General features: G+C 59.1%; 1 protein-coding gene across 5 annotated transcripts in view; it reads right to left on the bottom strand.

Moving 5' to 3' along the window:
* Positions 1 to 18,456, bottom strand: part of TBC1D14 (TBC1 domain family member 14) — an 84,656-nt gene that overhangs the window by 62,319 nt on the left and 3,881 nt on the right. For 4 of the 5 annotated variants that reach the window (XM_037126881.2, XM_037126880.2, XM_037126883.2 and 1 more), the window contains exon 2: positions 12,641 to 13,376. In XM_037126881.2, coding sequence (XP_036982776.2) covers positions 12,641 to 13,359 — 719 coding nt within the window. In that variant the 5' untranslated portion in view covers positions 13,360 to 13,376. Of the gene's footprint in view, positions 1 to 12,640; positions 13,377 to 13,622; positions 13,739 to 18,456 lie in introns of those variants that run through there. The other variant, XM_037126882.2, reaches the window with a different exon arrangement.

The raw sequence follows: 18,456 nt of genomic DNA, 5'->3' as shown, positions 1-18,456 counted from the left end.
GCACCAAGGTTGGAACCACCAGAGCCAGGAGATGGAAAGAACTTGGGGAAGAAACTTCCACTGCATCTGAGCCACTGATCTATTTCAAGTCTGTTATGGCAGTGAGCAGTTTCACAAGTTTTCTCCAGGAACTATGACCAACATTCAATGTCTTCTGCTTTAAAACTAACTGACCTCAAAAGCATTTCAAAGGGAACAGAACTTGTTCATTCAGGGTAAATACTTAAAGGTGCAGTCGGGTGTGTAGGCAAGGGCTGATCCAGGAAGTGTTCTTCCTCGTCTAACTGGCCCCTCACCCTCTTCTTCCTCCTCTGCCTGGGCTCCCTCCCATCTCTGAAGGGCTCTGGGGGACTGAGCCCCAGCCTCTCCACCTCCCTCTTTCCTCATAACTCCCCTCCTGGTAGGAAAGGTGTTTAACACCCAAATCTGGAAACTAAAGGCCAGTAGGACTTAAACCCTGATTTTCAAACTCCTGCATGACTCATCACTCCACATACAGAACCTTATAGAATCCTGAAATAAACCACAAGTGTTCACAACAAAGAATCAGCAAAACTGGAATTGAAACAATTCTCGGTTACAAGCCCCGCTCACTTCACAGAAATAGGAACTAGCCGATGTGGCAACCCAGTCGGACACGTGACGTGTGTGCACGGGAAAACATGGGGGCCGAAGGAGTCTGACGGCCACGTCAGAGTCGGTGCCCTGCTGACCGAACAGGTAGACGTTTCAGGGCAGGCCCTGTGCAGCCTGAGCAACAGGGCAAGGTCTTTTCAACCGTTATCCCACGAGCATCCCACGAGCGTTTTTCAGCAGAACAGACCTTATTCCCACCAGGGCGAAGGGAAGGTAATTTACCAAGAGACTGCAGCTGGTGGGCCAAGAGCTACTTTGCAGGAATGGCTTTGCCTGTGGGTTTCTCAAAACCCCACTGACTCCTGTGGGCCCACAAAGCACCTGCGTGCTGCCCCGGACCCTGGCCAGGCTGCCACCACCACACCATGGGCAGAGCCACGCAGGCTGGCAGGGCAGCTGCGCATGGGAGCGGAGGCGTTCCTGGGGAAGTCAGGGCACGCCTGCCCGACAGCCAGCACAGGGAACTCGGGGGGCTGAAGGGACCCTCAGAGAACACACACAGTCTCTTCCCCCTAGCCCCCAAACGACCTTTCCTACAGTTGAGACCCTTTTAAGACCTGGAACACCTCCCAGGAGCCAGGCACAGACGCTGCAGCGGAAGAGTGAAGTTCGTGCGGAGCACGGCCTGGCTGGAGAGCAGGACACCCACCTCGACACGCAGGTCCTGCCTGGTTCGGTTCCTGCCATTCCTGCATGTCACTGACTCCATAGTGAAGCACCCACCTCTCCACCTGGAGGGACCAGGAGCCTCAGTGTCAGCACCCAGCGTCAAAGAAGGCTGAACTTAAAAGGTGCCTTTCCTCAGATCAGAGAACTTCCCTAAGCCACCCAAGGGAAGGAAACGATCATCAAGCCCAGCTGGGACGCAGAACAATCCCTGTGGCCTGCAGTTCGGCACCTGGTGGAGAGCTGGCCGGGCCACAGGGAGGCCACCTGGGGCCCGCTTTGATGGAGTTAGAAGTAACACGCTCACCCCGCAGGGCTGACTCAACCCTTCATGTCTCCGCTTTCCATCCTGCTGCTCAGCTCTGCACCAGTCGGCACCTGCCGGCGTTCACTGGCTCTCCCACTCCCCCACTCCTTCCGGCACGCAGCAGGGACGGCCGGGGAAACTCTAGTGGGGACACAGCCCCGACCGCGGCGCCTGGTCCGAGCACTCCACATCCACTGCCCGTTACTGCCGTTTTGGAGACGAGGAAACCAAGGTTCGGGAGATGAAAGCAGCTTGCCCGGGGGCCCAGCTGGGAGGGCAGAACCGAGACTCACATGCGGGTGCTACAGGTGCCCTCTGAGTGCCCACCGAGTCCAGCCCGGCAGAACCACCGCCGGGAGGTGCGTCACACATCCCCAGACACTGAGACAAGTGCTCAAGGGCACAGGCGGTGTCAAACAGGACTGCACGTGGGACCGTCCACCACAAAGACAGCCCCTGCCCCGGCCGCAGAGGAGAAAGCGGGCCAGGCCTGTCCACCAGGCCTGCCTCGGCATTTCCGTTCCCTCCCACAGGGCCCTGGGGGCAGCTCCCTCTTCAGGCTCCCTCTGCACCCTCGCACCGACTGGCATGCCTCTCGGCCGCCATGTGCTGCCGTAGCACACCAGTGAGACCCAAGGCAAAAGTAAAAATACCCCACAGACCACCACCGACACCGCGTGGACTGGCGCTGAGCGACAGGACGTGGCTGCTGTGACTAAGGAACCAAACTTCCCCTGTTAGTGACACACAAACAGCCTGCGTGTGGCCTGTGGCTCAGGCTCCAGGCAGCGCAGGTCTGGACTGGGGCAGAAGCCCCAACTGTGGCCCAGCCTAAGCCCCTGGACAGCCAGACAGGGTGGCTGCCAAGCGTGCATGGTCTGTGTGGGGCAGCGGGCAGGGGTGCAGGTCAGTGGGGACTTTTCCCACACAGAGCCCACGCTGACCCCATGCGCCCTTGCTGTGTGAGCACATGGTCCATGGGGCACACGGAAAGCCCAGGTGGCAGGTGCTCATGAAGGGGCAGGAGAGGGCCCTCCCAGCAGTGGCTAAGCCTCTGCAGGAACAGCTCAGGAACCAGGTGGCCCTGAGAGGGTGTGTTCCCGCTGTCCGTGGGCCCCAGCCCGGGCCGGAGGCTGTCCGGGCAGGGCCTGGCAGGGGTGCCACAGGGACAGCAGTCGCTGGCAGCCAGCTGGAGCCAGGGTAGGTCTGCTGGGCGAGGCGAGGACTAAAGGGGAGGCGACGCCTTGTGCCCAGCGTGACAGCAGCCCACGGGCCTCAGGGCTCCTCCTGGCATTCCCTGCCCCTCTCAGGCAGAGGACCTCGTGAGGCCGGGCCCATGGCCGGGCCCCCAGCAGGGCATGGCGCCCTGGAACAGACCCCGCTGTCCAGTGGGGCCCCTCGGCAGTGGGCCCAGCAGTGAGCGGCCCAGGCGCAGGGGGCCCTACCACCCACTCAAAGCAGCTCCCGCAGCTCTCGCCCATGCTAGCCTTCCCTGAGGGCAGGTGTTGGTCACAAGTGGGAGTTTTCGGACACCCGAGGCCAGCCCACCAAAGCGGTGCCCATCACAACACTGCTGCCTCCACTTGGCGCCCAGAGTGCCAGGAGCCGGATGGGGGCACTTCACGCCTTTCTTCAGGCGTACTGGACACAGCTCGAACACGATGTGTCCGCTCAGGGCAGAGCTGTACTGTCCAGCAGCCCAGGTCAGGGAGCAGAGGCTGAGCCCCTGGAGCCCCACCACCACTGGCCGCGTGACCACAGGCCTGCGCACCCGCACCGCGAAGACACGCCACCAGCCACAGTCTCCGCTCCTCGTCCCCCTCCTCAGGCCCCTCTGCCCACTGCTGTCTCCCCAGTCACCCACCCCTCATGGTGCACCCCTGCCCTCTAGCTAGCCTGTGGCCCCTCGTCCAGCTCAGAGGCCCGTCACCCCCCCACGCACCCTCCCCCGTCACTGCACTCTCACGGCCTGTCCCCGGGGCAGCGCGCCGGGGGCACGCGGGGGAAGGGCACGAGCCCGAGGGCGGGGCTGCGGCCACCCTGACTCCACGGCCCCACAGCCTGTCTGTCACGCTCCCTCTCAGCTGGGCGACTGCCACACTTGGTCCTCAGCCCTCTCACTCCATCCCTCCATTCCCATCCCCACTGTCTGCTAAGGACCCTGCTTCCTGCTTCAGGAAGACAAAGCAACAGAAACAAGTCCCACCAACACCAGCAGGTGCGGCAGGACATGGGGCCCGGGCCCCTTGCGCGCTCACTGCCGGCGGGGTGACCTGGGGAGGCGACACTGGAAGGCACTGTGCTGGTTTCTCACAAAACAGAACACGCTGCCCTGGTGGGGTAGCTCAGCTGGTTATGGTTAGAGCATCAACCTGATATGCCAAGGTTGTGGGTCAGGGCACATATAAAAATCAAACCAATGAATGCATGAATAAGTGGAACAAGAAATCTCTCAATCCACCCCACCTCCAATAAAAAAAAACCTAAACCAGACAGTACTCTCGCCACTCCACCCAGCAGCCGGGTTCCTCCATGCCCGCCCACGGGACCTGAGAACTCAGACCCACACGGAAACCCGTGCACAGAGGCGCACAGCAGCTTCCGCCTGACCACCCATGCCTGGGGGCCGGGTGCCCTTCAGCGGGCGGGTGAGCCCACAGACTGCGGCCACCCAGACAATGGAGAGCCGTCCAGCACTAAAAAGGAAGGAGCCATCGAGCCAGGAAAGGACCTGGAAGAAACACAGACGCGTATCACTAAGTGACAGAGGCCCATGGGCAAAGGCTGCCCACAGCGGGACTCCGACCACCGACACCCCGAGGACACAAAACGATGGGGACAGTGGACGTTAGGTGTCAGGGGTTGGGGGCTGGAGAACCGGCAGAGCACAGCGCATGTCAGGGCAGCAACCTGCTCTGCATGAGTCCGTGACGGTGCGGACGTGTCATGGTGACATCTGTCACTGCCACACACCCAGCACTGGAAGTGACACTGGTGTGTCAGTGCAGGTTCCCTGGTGACAAAAAAGGTGCCACTCTGGAGGGGAATGCCAATGGTGGGGGAAGCTCTGTGTAAGTGGGGACAGGGGACACAGGAGAATCTCAGGCTTCCTGTTAATTTTGCTGTGAATGTAAAATTGCTCTACAACAATCAAGTTCATTTTTTAAAAAGTATGTTAAGCCCTAGCCAGTATGGCTCAGTTGGTTGGGCATTGTCCTGCAAACCAAAAAGTTGCAGGTTCGATCCCCGGTCAGGGCATGTGCTTGGATTCGGGTTCAGTCCTGAGTCAAAGCACACACGAGAGGCAACTGATCAACGTTCCTCTCCCTCTCTCTCCTTCCCTTCCCCTCTCTCTGAAACCAATGAGCCTGTTTTCGGGTGAGGATAAAAAAATGCATGTTGAGATAAAAACCTGTATTTACACGAACAGCAAAGCAGCATTAAAAACAGTTAACAGCCCACGTGCACCAGAAACAGACCCTCACCCCCTTCGGCCGCCCCGCCTGCCTGGCGACCTCAGTGACCACCATGTGGGAGTCGGGGCCCGCTCCTCCCCATGCAACTAACGGGGGGCGGGGGGTGCACTCCAGAGCGTGCTGCTCTCGAGGACGCTGAATTCCTGCTCCTCCCCGGGGCCGTCCCGAGAGCGCGCGCGCGCGCGCGCGCGCACACACACCCACACACACACACACACACACACACACACACAGAGCTCCAGCCTTGGAGAAGGGAGGACCCCGCCGCTCCTTCCCTTCTGCAGCTCTCATGCCGTCTCTGTCCCCTGCAGCACGCCCACCCAGGGCTGTCTGCTCGCCCTCCCCACTAGCTCCTGTCCCCTGTTCATCCTTCCTCACCAGCGACCTGCTTTCTCGAAATGGCCACTTCTCAGTAGCCAAGTGACTGCCCACCTCACCTCCCGGTCTCCCCAGGGTCCCTCCTCTCAGGCAGCTCAGCGCTGCGGCAGCAAACTCCTGGGCCCGCTCCTCTGACAACTCACTTCTGTGGTGACCTTGACTACTTCCAAACCACCCACAATGCCAAACACACTCAGCTTCTATGTCCTGCCCAGTCCCCACTCCCCAAGGCCAAACCTTGCCCACTCCGCTGCCTTTCTGAATGACTTGGCTGTCTCAAACGCAACTCCTCGTCTCCCTCCCAAACCCGTCTGCACTGAAGACGGCTCTCCTTTTCCACGGGTTCGTGCCCAAATCCCAGACGCTTCTTTGACGCCTTTCTTTCCTCCACACCCCGAGTGCACTCCTCACATCACAACTATTTCCCCCATACCCGGCGATCGCCCAGGGCAGCCCCTTCCCCCTGCCCAGCACCCCTGGCCTAGCACCCCGCAGCCGCTGCGGCTGTGCTGCCAAGACCGAGGTGCTGCCAACACCCCTGCGGAGGCGGAACCCCAACACAGCCCCTCTGAGTCCCTGCCCCTGGGGTCACACCCTGGGGAGATCCCCATCTCAAGGACAGGCAGTAACGGGCACCTGTGTTCAGGTCACGTCATACGGCACTGGTCACTTCAGGGGAGACTCCTCCCAGTGGGCCTTATCTCTGCAGCGAGCCCTTAAAACAGCTGGGCTCTTCCTGCAAAAGAGATTTCAAGTGTGAGAGAAGCTTTACACAAGGGACGTTCTCTGTTGCCAGCTCCAAAGATGGAGGGGGCACATGGCAAGGACCGCGAGAGGTCTCCCGGGACTGGGAGTGGCCCCCGCTCACGGGTGGGGTCTGGGGACTGAACCCCGTCACCGCAGGGCACTGCATTCAGCCAACACCCAGAACGGGCTCCGAAGCAGCCATCTCCCCAGTCAGGCCTCCCGACAGCTGACCCACAGTTTGGCAGGTCTGGCAGGTCTTTCTCATCTGGCAGGTCCTGAGAAAGAACCAACGTGCACCAGGGGCCAGGGATGCTGCCTGAAGCCACTGTGCTGGTGGCTGTTCGTTACGCGGCAGGAGATGACCAACGCGGCACCCCTCTCCACTCCGAGCGCCGAGCCAGCGCCCCACAGGAACGGCCTGCAGGCCCCACTCAGGGCCCCTGCCCTCGTCGAGCACTGGGCACCGCGTGGGCCTCTGCAGCGCCAGGCCTGGCTGTGCCCTCCCCCTGCCCGAGGACCCTCGCCCAGGCACCTGCTTCCAGTCTTCTCCCTTCTCTTTCAGGTCTTTGCTTGAATCCCACCTCCTCACTGACCTGACAGGCACTGCCTGGTGGTGCACTGCCTGCCCTGACCAGCTGGCCTGCCCTGACCAGCCGGCCTGCCCTGACCAGCTGGGCTGCGTGCGAGCCGCCTTCTGTAGCCCCCAGGCCTTCCCGCCGCCTCCGCACCTCCTTTTCCCCTCAGCGCTTCCCATGCCCGACGTACACATGTTGCTCATTCACTTACTTTTTGTGTGGTCATTACTGGCCTCCTCCCACTCAACTACAAGCTCCTAGAGGACAAGGTCTTTGTGTCATTCACAGATGGCTCCCAAGCAGCTGGAACAGTGCCCAGGCATATGACAAAGGCTCAGTGTATATTTCTTAAAAGAATGTACGATAAGAGACATTTTAAGAACCTGGCACAGTGCTGCCCACCGTGGGCACTCCGTACGTAATCATGCCCGCGACCTGCAGTGCAGCCCCGCACGCCCAGCAGCTCTTCTGCACACAGCTGCACAGCCCACAGGCAGGCTCTCCAAACAGCGCCCGCGGTGGCAGCCAGACAACCTCCCACCTGTGTCCAGCACATGGACGGCTGGCTCCCTGTGGTTCCTGTCAGCCACGTTTGCAGAGGGACACTGCCTGCTGTACCCTCTCCAAACACAAAGGACAGCCTCGAAGGGAAGCTCACCTGGAGTTAGAGAAGCATCTCTGGTCAAGGTCACTGATGGCCTCCCAGTGCTGAGACCGTGGCTAGTAAGAGCTCAGCGGTGCAGCTCATGGCCAGGAAAGCCGGGCAGGCATCCCACAACCACGGGGCTTGGGCTGCTGAAAATCCAGCCAGTCCACGACTTCACAGCGGAGGAAGGGGAGGCCCTGGGCGGGGGAGACCCACACAGGCTCAGAGGAGCCAGGGTAAGCGTGTACCTGGGTGAACGCTCACCCAGGAAGGCTCGCAGGGAACGGAAAGGACAGAACTCCGAGTGACTGACGCAGCTTCCGGCTCTCTGTCAGGGTAACAGCAGTTGCCCTCCTCCCTGCCTCGCCTGCTGACTCTGTCCCGCTTCTGTCCCACTCCAGGCCTCCCACTCCGCTCCGCCACAGCGCCGCTGCTGTTCTCCACCCCCGCCAGCCCAGCCCACCCGCGCGGCCAGCTGGGAAGGCCGACCACGACGGCACAGCCAGCAGGCCTCAAGCCTCAGAGCTGGCCCCGGCCTGGGTCTCACACTTTCAGATGCCTGGGGGGCCTCCTCAACCGCTCGCCCGCAGTGCCCTGAGAGCGAGCCCAGTGCTGCCCTCCCAGCCGAGGGTCCGGACACCCTCGGCCCACCCTTTCGCAGAGGAACCATCAGCTCCACTGCCACCAGCCTGCAGAAGCGGCCCTGTGCCCAGCTGCCGCTCGCCCACTCCCCCAGTCCCACGCCCAGTTCTGCCCCCAGCACCATGGGCAAGAGGCAGTGGGGTGGCTTCTGCAGGAAGACGTGGACCCTGGAATCCGACGAGTGCCCGTTCTGCTGCCTGGGTCTGTGCAGTCAGCCTCCCAGAGCCGTCTGCAGTGCGCAGCCGTCTCTGCTGGAAGGGCTGTGAAAGGCTCAGGGAGAGGAAGGCCCAGTGTGGGCTCCAAACAGGGTGGCTACTGCCCCTTCAGGGGGAAGCTGCTCAGGAGGCAGCGCGGAGCCCCTTCAGCCAGCTGGGGCGCAGCCCCCTCTCATCGCCTCCGAGTCATCGAGACAGTTCAAGTTGATGAGAGCAGGCTTGGAGCACAACCCTGGACCAGGCGGCTCCTCACATTTTCATGGCTCTATAAGAAGGGCATCCTCCGCTCACTCTGCAAACAAGGGCACAAGCCCGTGGAGGTGGAGTGCCTGCTGGACCCAAGACCACGGGCCAGCACAAGCCAGGCCAAGAGAGCAGCGGCCGGTGCTCCTCCCCAGGTACCACAGTGGTGCGCACTCACCCCCAGCCGCTCAGATATTCAGCAGGTGTGTCCTGCCCATCACAGCACCAGGCCAAAGTCACCAGGAACATTAGCAAGCAGATTCGTAGATAAGTCATAGTTCAATGTCACACCTCAATTCACTGATGCTAATTCTAAAAGGGTCAAAGCAGTAGAAAACTAGTCAGCCAGGCCAAAAAATAACAGACTAAATGCCAGCAGGTCCGCCACGTGCTCAGTGCCTCACGTCCATGGGCATCTCCTCCCCCACTTGACTCAACAGCACTCTGACGCAGGAACCTACTTCTGTCTTCCAGATACAAAACTCGGGTCTGTTTTCAGAGACCCAAGCCCTATATCACTTCTGCAGCCCTGGCAGCTCCTCGGCCCCCCACTCACTGCCTCACCTAGATGGCACGTACGGCGCGCACCTGCACCCCCCAGCGCTCGGCGCAGGACATAGAAACCACTCTAGGAATTTGAAGCAGGAAGGGACTTAACTGAAGGAAGTGGATGATTCCGAAATGGCTGTAAGGGCTCGCACAGGCCCCAGGAAAGGCTCCCTGAACTGGTGCACCAGGGAGCTGCTGCGTCGGAGCTGGCTCTGGGACGGAGGAACTCGAGGGGGCAGCAGGTCGGGAGGAGGCCGCCGCCACGGCCTCGCACCGCCAGAGCGCAGAAGGCAGCCACCTCCTCCACCACGACCGCCTCTGAACACCCGGGAAGCAAACAAGGGCTGCCGCCCAGGAGCAGGGAACAGCCAAGGGGGAGGACAACGGTCTCCACCAAACTGCTGCCTCCAGTGGCTCTCATGGGGAGAACAGGACAGCACTCCATTCATGACCAAACCCAGCAGGAAGGGGCTCTGGGAAATGCCCATCTTCCATCTCTGCCTTGCACAGTTCCAGAGGCACCTCCAAGGAACGTGTCCTGGGGAACGAGCCCCCCAACCCACAGGATCTCCCAGGCCGCTCCAAAGTCTGAGAATGGCACCTGGCAAGCACTCGGGGTCGCCTGCGACTCTGTAGGCTCTGGCTGGGTCCCATGTCCCTGAAGGGCACCCGCCCTGTTGGTAGGCTAACTCACCCCCCATGAACGCAAACAAAGAGCACGTCTTCCTTAGCACTGTCCTCGCCCCCACCGATAATCAAGTCCCAAAAGCCTAGATCTCTGCAGGACCTAACATTTTGGTTGAATACTTTCACAGCAAATCAACGTGCCCACTTAAAGATGTATTTTTCTTATGCCAGTGGTTTCAAAATTTTTCACATGGCAGGACCTTTAAAAAAAGTGAAATCTTGCATGAAACCCCAACGATGGTAGAAAACAGAGCCAGAAATCCAACCTGCATTCTGGGTTTGTGCTCTGTCCAAAACTTGACCTGTATGACCTCATTTAACCCTCACACCAACTCTTTACAAGCAGTACAATTAACCCCACCTGTGGAGGCTCAGCGGCTTGAGTGCTGGACAGAAACACACAGCCTGCAGTCTTCTGAGCACCGGCTGTGCGTGCCCCTTGTGTGACGTCCCTTGATTCTCCCATAAAATGTGTAGTAGGGTTCAAACATTTTGACACAAAGCCCTTTCCCCTTCAAAGGAATTCTCGATTGAAACGCTAGCTCTGGCCGGTGTGGCTCAGTGGATTGAGTGCTGGCCTGCAAACCAAGGGGTTGCTGGTTCGATCCCAGTCAGGGCACATGCCTGGGTTGCGGGCCACATCCCCAGTTCGGGTGTGTGAGAGGCAACACACTGATATTTCTCTAGCACATCAATGTTTCTCCCTCTTTCTCCCTCCCTCCCCCTCACTCTAAAAAAAAATAAAATATATAGGAAAGAAATTCTTCTCTAACACTTTAAGATCCTAAGACAAGAAACTCACTAGACGTGGCCTGTGACACCACACACTTGATTCGTTCATCACCACTGTCACAGGCCCACAAAGGAACTTAGTGATGGCTCACAGTAATGTCACAGCCGCCGAGACGAGGACACAGAAGCAAGGACTAAAACAAAGAGGAGACACTTGGTTTCTGATGCACAAAGCCAGGAAGGGCTTTCCAGAGCCAGTGGCTGTGGAAAAGACCCGCAGGGACAGATGCGGTCCCTCGCACAGGAGCAGAGGCCCCACAACAGGCCCGGAGAGGAGGGCGGCAGCCGGAGCCCCTGGGGCTCCGCGAGGGGTCACCACAGCAAGCCACTGCATGGCACAGCAGCTGCCCGGGCCACCTGCTCCCCAGGAGCACAGGGAGGGGGCTCCCCACCCCCCACTACACAGCGAAGCCAAGGAGCACGTGTGTGAGCACGCGTGTGAGCACTCACTAAGGCTGCTTCAGAGAAGGGAAAGCTAGTTCCGAGGTGAAGTTGCCCCTCAGGGTCACACAGCTAGGGCGTGGGTATAGGCTCTGGAACCCCAGAAGTAAGCTCTCTCCTCTCCGTGGCTTCCCGGCCACCCTCCTTTGAAGCAAGCGTTCCCAAATGTGCCAAGAGCCCCAAGTGACTGTGAACACCCATCCCCCAAGCCCTTCACTGAGACCCCAATTCTGGAGCTCCGGGCTGGGCCCCGAGGAGCCGCATGAATGGGTCCAAGTAAAGGGTTCCGCTCAGCCACACAATCTGAGAGGCCATGACACAATTTCAGGGCCATGGCCTCAGCAGGCAGGAGCACAGACAGTCCCCCCAAAGTTCCTGGGCTCCTCCCAATGAGGGCAACCGCTGGTGACTGCATTCTGAGACCGGAACCACTGCTCACAGTAGAGGCACACTGGTCTGGGGGTACATCAGAAAAAAGAGATGCTCCCCCAAATGCAGCCACGCCACAGACAGGGTCACTCTGGCCCCCACGTGCAGCTGAGGGAGCCACCGAGGCAGCATCAGTGGGTCAGCGTGCCTGCCCACAGTCACACGCATCTCAGCTGACTCTGGCCAGCACACCCCACCGCCCACGCAGGGTGGGACACCTGCACGGCAGCATCCAGCACGGGTTTTGCTGGGGCACACACAGGGCAGCCAGGGCCGGCTGCAGGCACGCTCCCCGCTGCTGGGCCCTCTGAAGGGCAGCTGCGGGGCCGCTGGACACTCCCACACGCCCTCTCCACGGCCGTGCCCTCCTCACAGCACTTAACGGATTGGGGCTTCCCACTTGCTCGTGGGACTCGTGTGCCCGCTTCACCGCTCCAGTGGAAGCCCACCCGCGGTCACTGCCTGTGACCACCTGCACTGCCTGTAGCACCCATACCACCTGCCAAGGGGAGCACCCGGGACACACACACTTGCTGAATGACAGCACACGAGCACAGATAAGGGGCCGATGCTGCGGGAGCCATCCCCACCGGGACCCCCGTAGCCCTGGTTTGGTGCCTGGGTGACAGGGTGCACGGTCTGGTCCCAACACATGGGACAGCACACACCTCAGCAGTGAGGCCGGGGCCAGGACACAGCACAGGCACGCAGCCATGCAGGAGCACAGGGGACACAACCAGGGGCTCCCAGAAATGCCAGCCCAGAGTTGTGCAGATGAGGGCGGGAGTGGGAAGTACGGGTGGCTCCATCTGTCGTCAACCTCATCCGCACCCGCTGGTCGGCCCAGGACGCTCGGGCACTAACATACTGGCCCTGCAAAGAACGAGGTGGTGAGGTCGGCTGCTGGTCTGTTGACATGGACCACCTGTGAGGCACCCTCAGCCGCAGCAGGTCAGGAGCCAGGAGGTGACGACAGACTGTATGAGAGCCAGGGACACGGGAGTGACAGCAAGCGGAAGGAGTCAGAGAGCAGCACCGCCCACAGACCAGGCCCACGCGGCACTCCGCGGCACGCTGGGCAGGGCTCCCCGTCCGACGCGGGGCCTGTTCCACGGGGCAGGGAACAACCACTGACATGCGCTCGGCAGGAACAGTCGGCCTGGCTCACAGGCCCTGACCTGCATCTGCCAGAGAAATGGAGGTGACGTTACCTGGTGAAGAAGTTACTGAACGGTCCCAATATCTTCAATTTACTTCCCTCCGCAACCTCATCCACACAGTCCTGCTGGTGTAGGTCATGGGTTTCCTTGATGGAGCTCAAGGTGACGTCAGTAAACTGTGGGTCATCGTCATTCTCCAGGGTCACAATGGCACTGGAGCTGCTCGTGACCACAAGGTCCAAGATGTCCTCATTACTGACGGACAGCGTAGTGGACAGCTCTGTGCTGAGACTGGACACGCTGCAGACGGAGACATCGTCGCTGCGGTTCAGAGCTCTGGAGGTGGGGCTGTAGAGCTTCGCCGAGTCGTAGCCCGTCCTGGGGAACGTGGAGGACTTCCGCACACTCTGCTCCCGCTCGGAGCTGGCGGGGCCCGGAGGTGCGTAGGAGGGCAGGGGGCACGCACTGTGGCAGGCCCGTTCAGGGACTGCCTCCGACTCGGGCGGCTTCCTCTTCACGTGGACCGCACTGCAGGGCACGGGCTCCGGGTTGCTGATCTCTAGGGTCGGGATGCCAGAGTCCACTGACTGCAGGCTGTGCTGGTCCAGTGCCCCGAGGCTCAGCTTGGGCCCGTACTCGGACAGCGACAGGGATCTGGGGGCCTTGAGGTTCACGTGCTGCAGGTTCTGAATGTGGTTTCCTGGCTGACCGTCCAGAATGCCCATCAGAGCCACGCCATTGGTAGAGCTGGCAGGGCTTCCATCAGTCATCTTGGTCCAAGGAGAAACTAGGAAAAACACCAAAATGGGAATTAGGACAGAGGAGGAAAAGCCAAAGACGCCACTTTTCCAGTTGCGGCTCCAATGTTCTGACACCTTTTTTAAGAACAAATCCTCGAAACAAGTCCTACATACCCAAGTTTCCATTCAGGACCAGGAGCTAGAGATTTGACATAAATTATCACGATATAAAACACCACGAAGATAACTCAAACAAAAAGTACACTCAGGGTAAAAATATGTAAAACAATCACCTTCGCCATCCTTGTGGCCGCCCCCCAGTCACATCTGTGGCCCCAGGGCAGCACCGGCAGCAGCGCGAGGACCGTGCCCAGCGAAGTCGGGGCTGCTCATGATGAACGGGCCATCTCTGTTGAAAGCACGTGGATTCTTAACCCGCACACAAGTCAAGGTTCCGCCTGCTGTGAGGCTGCATGAATGCCCACTGCGTCTGCCCTGGCCAGGGGCTCAGACGGCTGGGGTTTCACCCTCCGCACCAGAGTTGCAGGTCTGACTCCAGATCCAGGCATATGCCTAGCTTACAGGTTCAGTCCCTGGAGACAACCAATCAATGTTTCTTTCTTATGCCCCCAACCCCCCTTCTCCCTTTAAAATCAATAAACATATCCTCAGGTTATCCTCAGGTTTCCTAAAAAAAAAAAATCAAGTTGTTTTTTAAAACAAGATCAACCGTACATGCCACACGTGGCGAGAGAACCCCAGCCACAGCCCTGATGGTGGTCGCCCTCCACAAAGGTTTGCCTCACTCAGCGCTGGGATCTCTGGGGCTGACCCCTGCATAGGCCACACCTAGTGGATGGATGGCTTCCCAGGTCAGAGGACTGGCTCAGTGGGGACGGACAAGCAATACAGGAAAGAGAGAGACCATGAACCCATGACACAGAACTGAGTGAGAAGTCAAAGCAGCCGGTAACACTCACGCACACCCGCCATCCTCTGGCTGAAGACCGCGGTGGGGAGGAGGGGCAGGAGGTGCACCAGGTTGCAGAGCACAGTGTCCAGAGGACTGAGGGCCCTGGCATGTGTGATGTCACCCTCTGGTGTCCTTTGAAATGTCAAAACTTAAGGGATCTGGTGGTGCCCTTAAATCTGGTCCGTGGAGCCGAGCACCAGAGAGGACGGTCCTGCCCCGGCCCCAGTACACGGCCTCGGAGGAAGGAAAGCACCTGCTCGAAGAGCTTTCAGTGGGAGCGGCCGTGGCGCTCGGCGCTCGGCGCTCGGCGTGTAGCTGATGCCACCAAACAGAAGGTCGCCCAAGGTTTTGAAGCAGGGCGGCAATCACACCCTTTTGATAACCACGCCCTCCTGGGTGATTTTTTAGCTTTTGTAAAGAGCCTTCCTGTTCTCCTTCAAGAAGCCTGGCCACCTCTCAACGTTGGCACTGTCAACACCACCAACACCACAAAGCCAACTCAGCAAAAGCGGAAAAGGGAGGCAGGGTTCGTCACCTTCCACCCCGAATCAAAGGAACCAGTCAGTGCAGCCCTGAAGCAACAACAGAAATACAAAGGCATGAATGGAAAGGCGGAGTTCAGAGAGACGGTACCACATGGAAACCTGCAGTGCGGCTGTGAGGGGCGAGGGGCTACCTCACCACGACGCTCTGCTCCTCGGTGGCCAGTTTCTCTCGGAAGGTAGAACCACGCGTGGTACCCCAAAACAAAAACACCGGCAAAGTCAGAGTCCCACACGGAAATGAAACCATACGCTGTTCTGTAAAAGGCCTCGGAGGAAAGAAAGCCCTCTTCAGACACAGATGCCAGCACCGTCACTGCGGGGAGGTGTGGGAGGGGCGGAGGTGGGCATAGGGGAGGTAAATGGTGAAGCAAAAAACAACTAACTGACTAACTGAAAACAGATACAAATAAAAAACGCAGGGTAAAAACTCACTGCACCCTCGGAAGTACCCGAGCACCCATCCCACAGGTGAGCATGGTCTTAACGGCGTGCGGCTCCCGCTGCCCTGAGTCCCCAGGCTGCAGGCTGCAGCCCGCCAGGGTCCCAGCAAGTCTTGAGTTGCTCCAGAGCAAGGTCGCAAGGTCACAGCAAACCGTGTCTGGGACCCTGCTCTGGGACATCTCTGAGCTGAGCAGGGCAGTGCAGCACGGATTCACTCCTCCCTGAGGAGGCAAGGGAGTCAAACTCAGACAAACCTGGAAGTTCTACTTTATTTTTTAATTGTTTATTTATTTATCTTTTTAGAAGGGAAGGGAAGGAGAGAAAGAGACAAATATCAATGTGTGGTTGCTTCTGGTGCATCCCTGCTGGGAACTGGCCTGCAACCCGGGCATGTGCCCCGATGGGGAATTGAACCACAGTCTTTTGGTTCGCAGGCCCGTGCTCAATCCACTGAGCTACACCAGCCAGGCCTCTACTTTTTTTATTTTAATTAAAAGAAAAACCTAAGTAGGAGATAATCTTTGGAGATGTCAGAGGTGATGAGAATTACCAACCACCAGCAACACTCCAACAGGTCCAAGTGGCACAAAGCGTAAACTGGAGAGGAAATCCTCTGGAGAGAGACTCTGCCGGGCCTGGCCGAAATTCCTGAGCTGCCACCTACCAGCTGCGGCCACTGCAGGGGTTGGGGTGCTGGACCTCTGAGCAGTGAAATGGGGCCATCCCCTAGAAATCCTGGGGTACCTGAGGGCAATGAAAGGAGAGGGTCTGGGGAAAGCACCAGCGCACCCTGCATCTGACACGCAGCAGGTACCCAATAAACAGGAATTTTCTCTATTTTTGCCACATTAAAAGCTCAAGCACCTGCAAAGAAAAATGAACTTGAACTGAAATACCAGAGTGACAGGAATGCACAAGTGCGGTAGGTGAACCCAGGGACCCCTCTCCTCTGAGTCACCTGACGAAAGCACCTGACAAAAGTGGGCGTGGCCTCCCAGGGCCACTCGAGTGCAGCCCAGGGCGTCTTCTAAGGAAGCTGCTGAGCACGGTCAGGTCCCCACATGTTCCAAGTCCAGTTTAAGTTCCTCAAGCTTCAGGAACAGGGTGTTCCTCCAGGAAAATAAACCTAAAAGGGAAAAAGCGCTTCCGCCTGCAACATACTCTGAAACCAAAATCTGCAAGGGCCAAGGTCGCCTGCCCTCAAACCCTTCTGCCTGGTGCCACCGGTGCTGTAAAACCAGAAACCGCGCCCCCGGGAGAACACACGCTTCCGGGGTGCCCCGCCGGGGTGGCGGCACCCAGCACCTGCCGAGACAGGCTGCGGGCGAACTTTGGAAGCCTGCCAGGAGGCCAACTGCTGATGGCCTGCCTCCAAGTCACACATTTTCTAAAGACAGAATAAGCCTAAATTCCCCGAGCTGGCACAGGGCGCTCCCGGTCCGTCCCTGCCAGCCTCGCCAGCCTCTCGCACTGTCGCTTCGGCTCTCTCAGCACCCAGATTGCTGCCCCAGGCCTGGGGCCTTCAGCGCCCCTAGAGATCTGGTAGCAGGTGCCACCAGGAGGCACAGCACACTTCCAAGGCCACCTCCTCTGAGAAGCCTTCCCAGCTCTCCCAGGAAGCTGCAGGCCTCCTTCCTCCTAGACTCCCTTGGCCACATCCCACCTAAAACAACCCTGCTTACAGCTGTTCCCGTGTCTCCCTGCACTAGCCCCGAAGCTGCAGGCAGGCACGGCGCTCACTGCCTGGACACGCGCCTGGCATGGATTAAGGATTCACAAATCTATCTGCTGAATTAATTAGTGCTAACAACTACGTTCTAAGTGAGCAGGTTTCAGGTACAGTTGATCCAAGAAACATCTGCTGAGAGCCAAGTTATGTTCCAAAGACAAGGTAAGCAGTGGGAGTGACAAGACAAAGAAGAAAATCCATCTCGTGGAGCTCCTGGCACGTGAGTGGACAACAGACATGGCAGGGAAGCCATGCCTACCTGTGCCTTCTCTCTGCCACCAGACTAGCCAGGAAGGGACATGGTCAGCGGGGTAGGAAAGTAAAACACAGCACGGCTGCCTCCCAGAGGCCACACCACTATGGCCTGAGGACACAAGCCACTGCAGTGGCCACCATAGGGCACACCCTCAGGCTCTGAGGCACCGCCCAGCAGCAGCCATGGAGACACTCAATACAAGTGTGATGATGACCAGCCATCGCCTCCCAGACCAGAGAAACACACCAGACGCCAAGCACGGAAAAGGGGAAGACTGTCCGTTTCAGGCAGCAAGACCACCTGGGGTTTCTCCACCTGCCACGAAACCGGGCTCTGCAGGCAGCAAGTAAGTGCCCGAGAGCCGGACAAGCTGCCCTGCTCTGGGCCGCGTCTCAGGGGTCCTGCAGGCCGGAAGGTGAACAGCAGCTCCGACCCACGATCCTGAGTAAGTCTGGAAAACAGTTCCATCCAAGCAAAGGTTTCATTTTCTCTTCCTTAAAAACCAAGAGGACCAGTCTTGACTACACCTTCAGAGACAAAAGAAAGAGTTTAGGGAGCCGGAACCGAATGATTCTGTTTTGATCCCAGGCAGGGAAACACACTCACTGGTGGCTTCGGGGAGCAGTCATACAACCATCCACACAGACGCCCCTGGCCCCTTCCCGGCCACAACGCAGCCCCCCCATGTCCCGCTGCTCTCCGGAGACCACAGAGGAGACCTGCCCCGCAGGCCCCACCGGCACAGGGACCGGCTGCTCTCCCTGACCCTCCCAGGAGGCTGTGGGCACGCCCCTCTGCTGCGGGCTGCCCACTGACCCAGTGCCATGCCCAACCCCCTCCCTTCCTCTCCAGCTTCGAGTGAGTGCACAGCGGTCTGCGGCATGTCCCCTGTGGATGAGCCAACTCCACAGAGGGTCCCACAGCACCAACCACCATCTTCCTTTTTGTAACTCAGGTCCTGGCTCACGCACAACGTTCCTGGAAAGAAAGGCACAGGCCAGTCTAGGGCTCAGGTGCCGCAGCATTAACAATGAACAAGAGCAGCTGCCTCTGCTCGCCAAGTGTGCACTACATGTTGCACACCGCTCGCTGTTCAGTGTTCATGCCCACCCCCTGCGTGCCCTCCATAACGACCCCGTCATCACCAGCTTACAGACATGCGACAGAGGACCGAAAGGTGCGT

Source organism: Artibeus jamaicensis, unplaced genomic scaffold (genome assembly GCF_021234435.1).
Source record: "Artibeus jamaicensis isolate MK-2021 breed Jamaican fruit bat unplaced genomic scaffold, CSHL_Jam_final contig_76, whole genome shotgun sequence".
In the NCBI taxonomy this organism is placed as follows: domain Eukaryota; kingdom Metazoa; phylum Chordata; class Mammalia; order Chiroptera; family Phyllostomidae; genus Artibeus; species Artibeus jamaicensis.
This window is presented reverse-complemented; position numbering and strand designations above follow the sequence as displayed.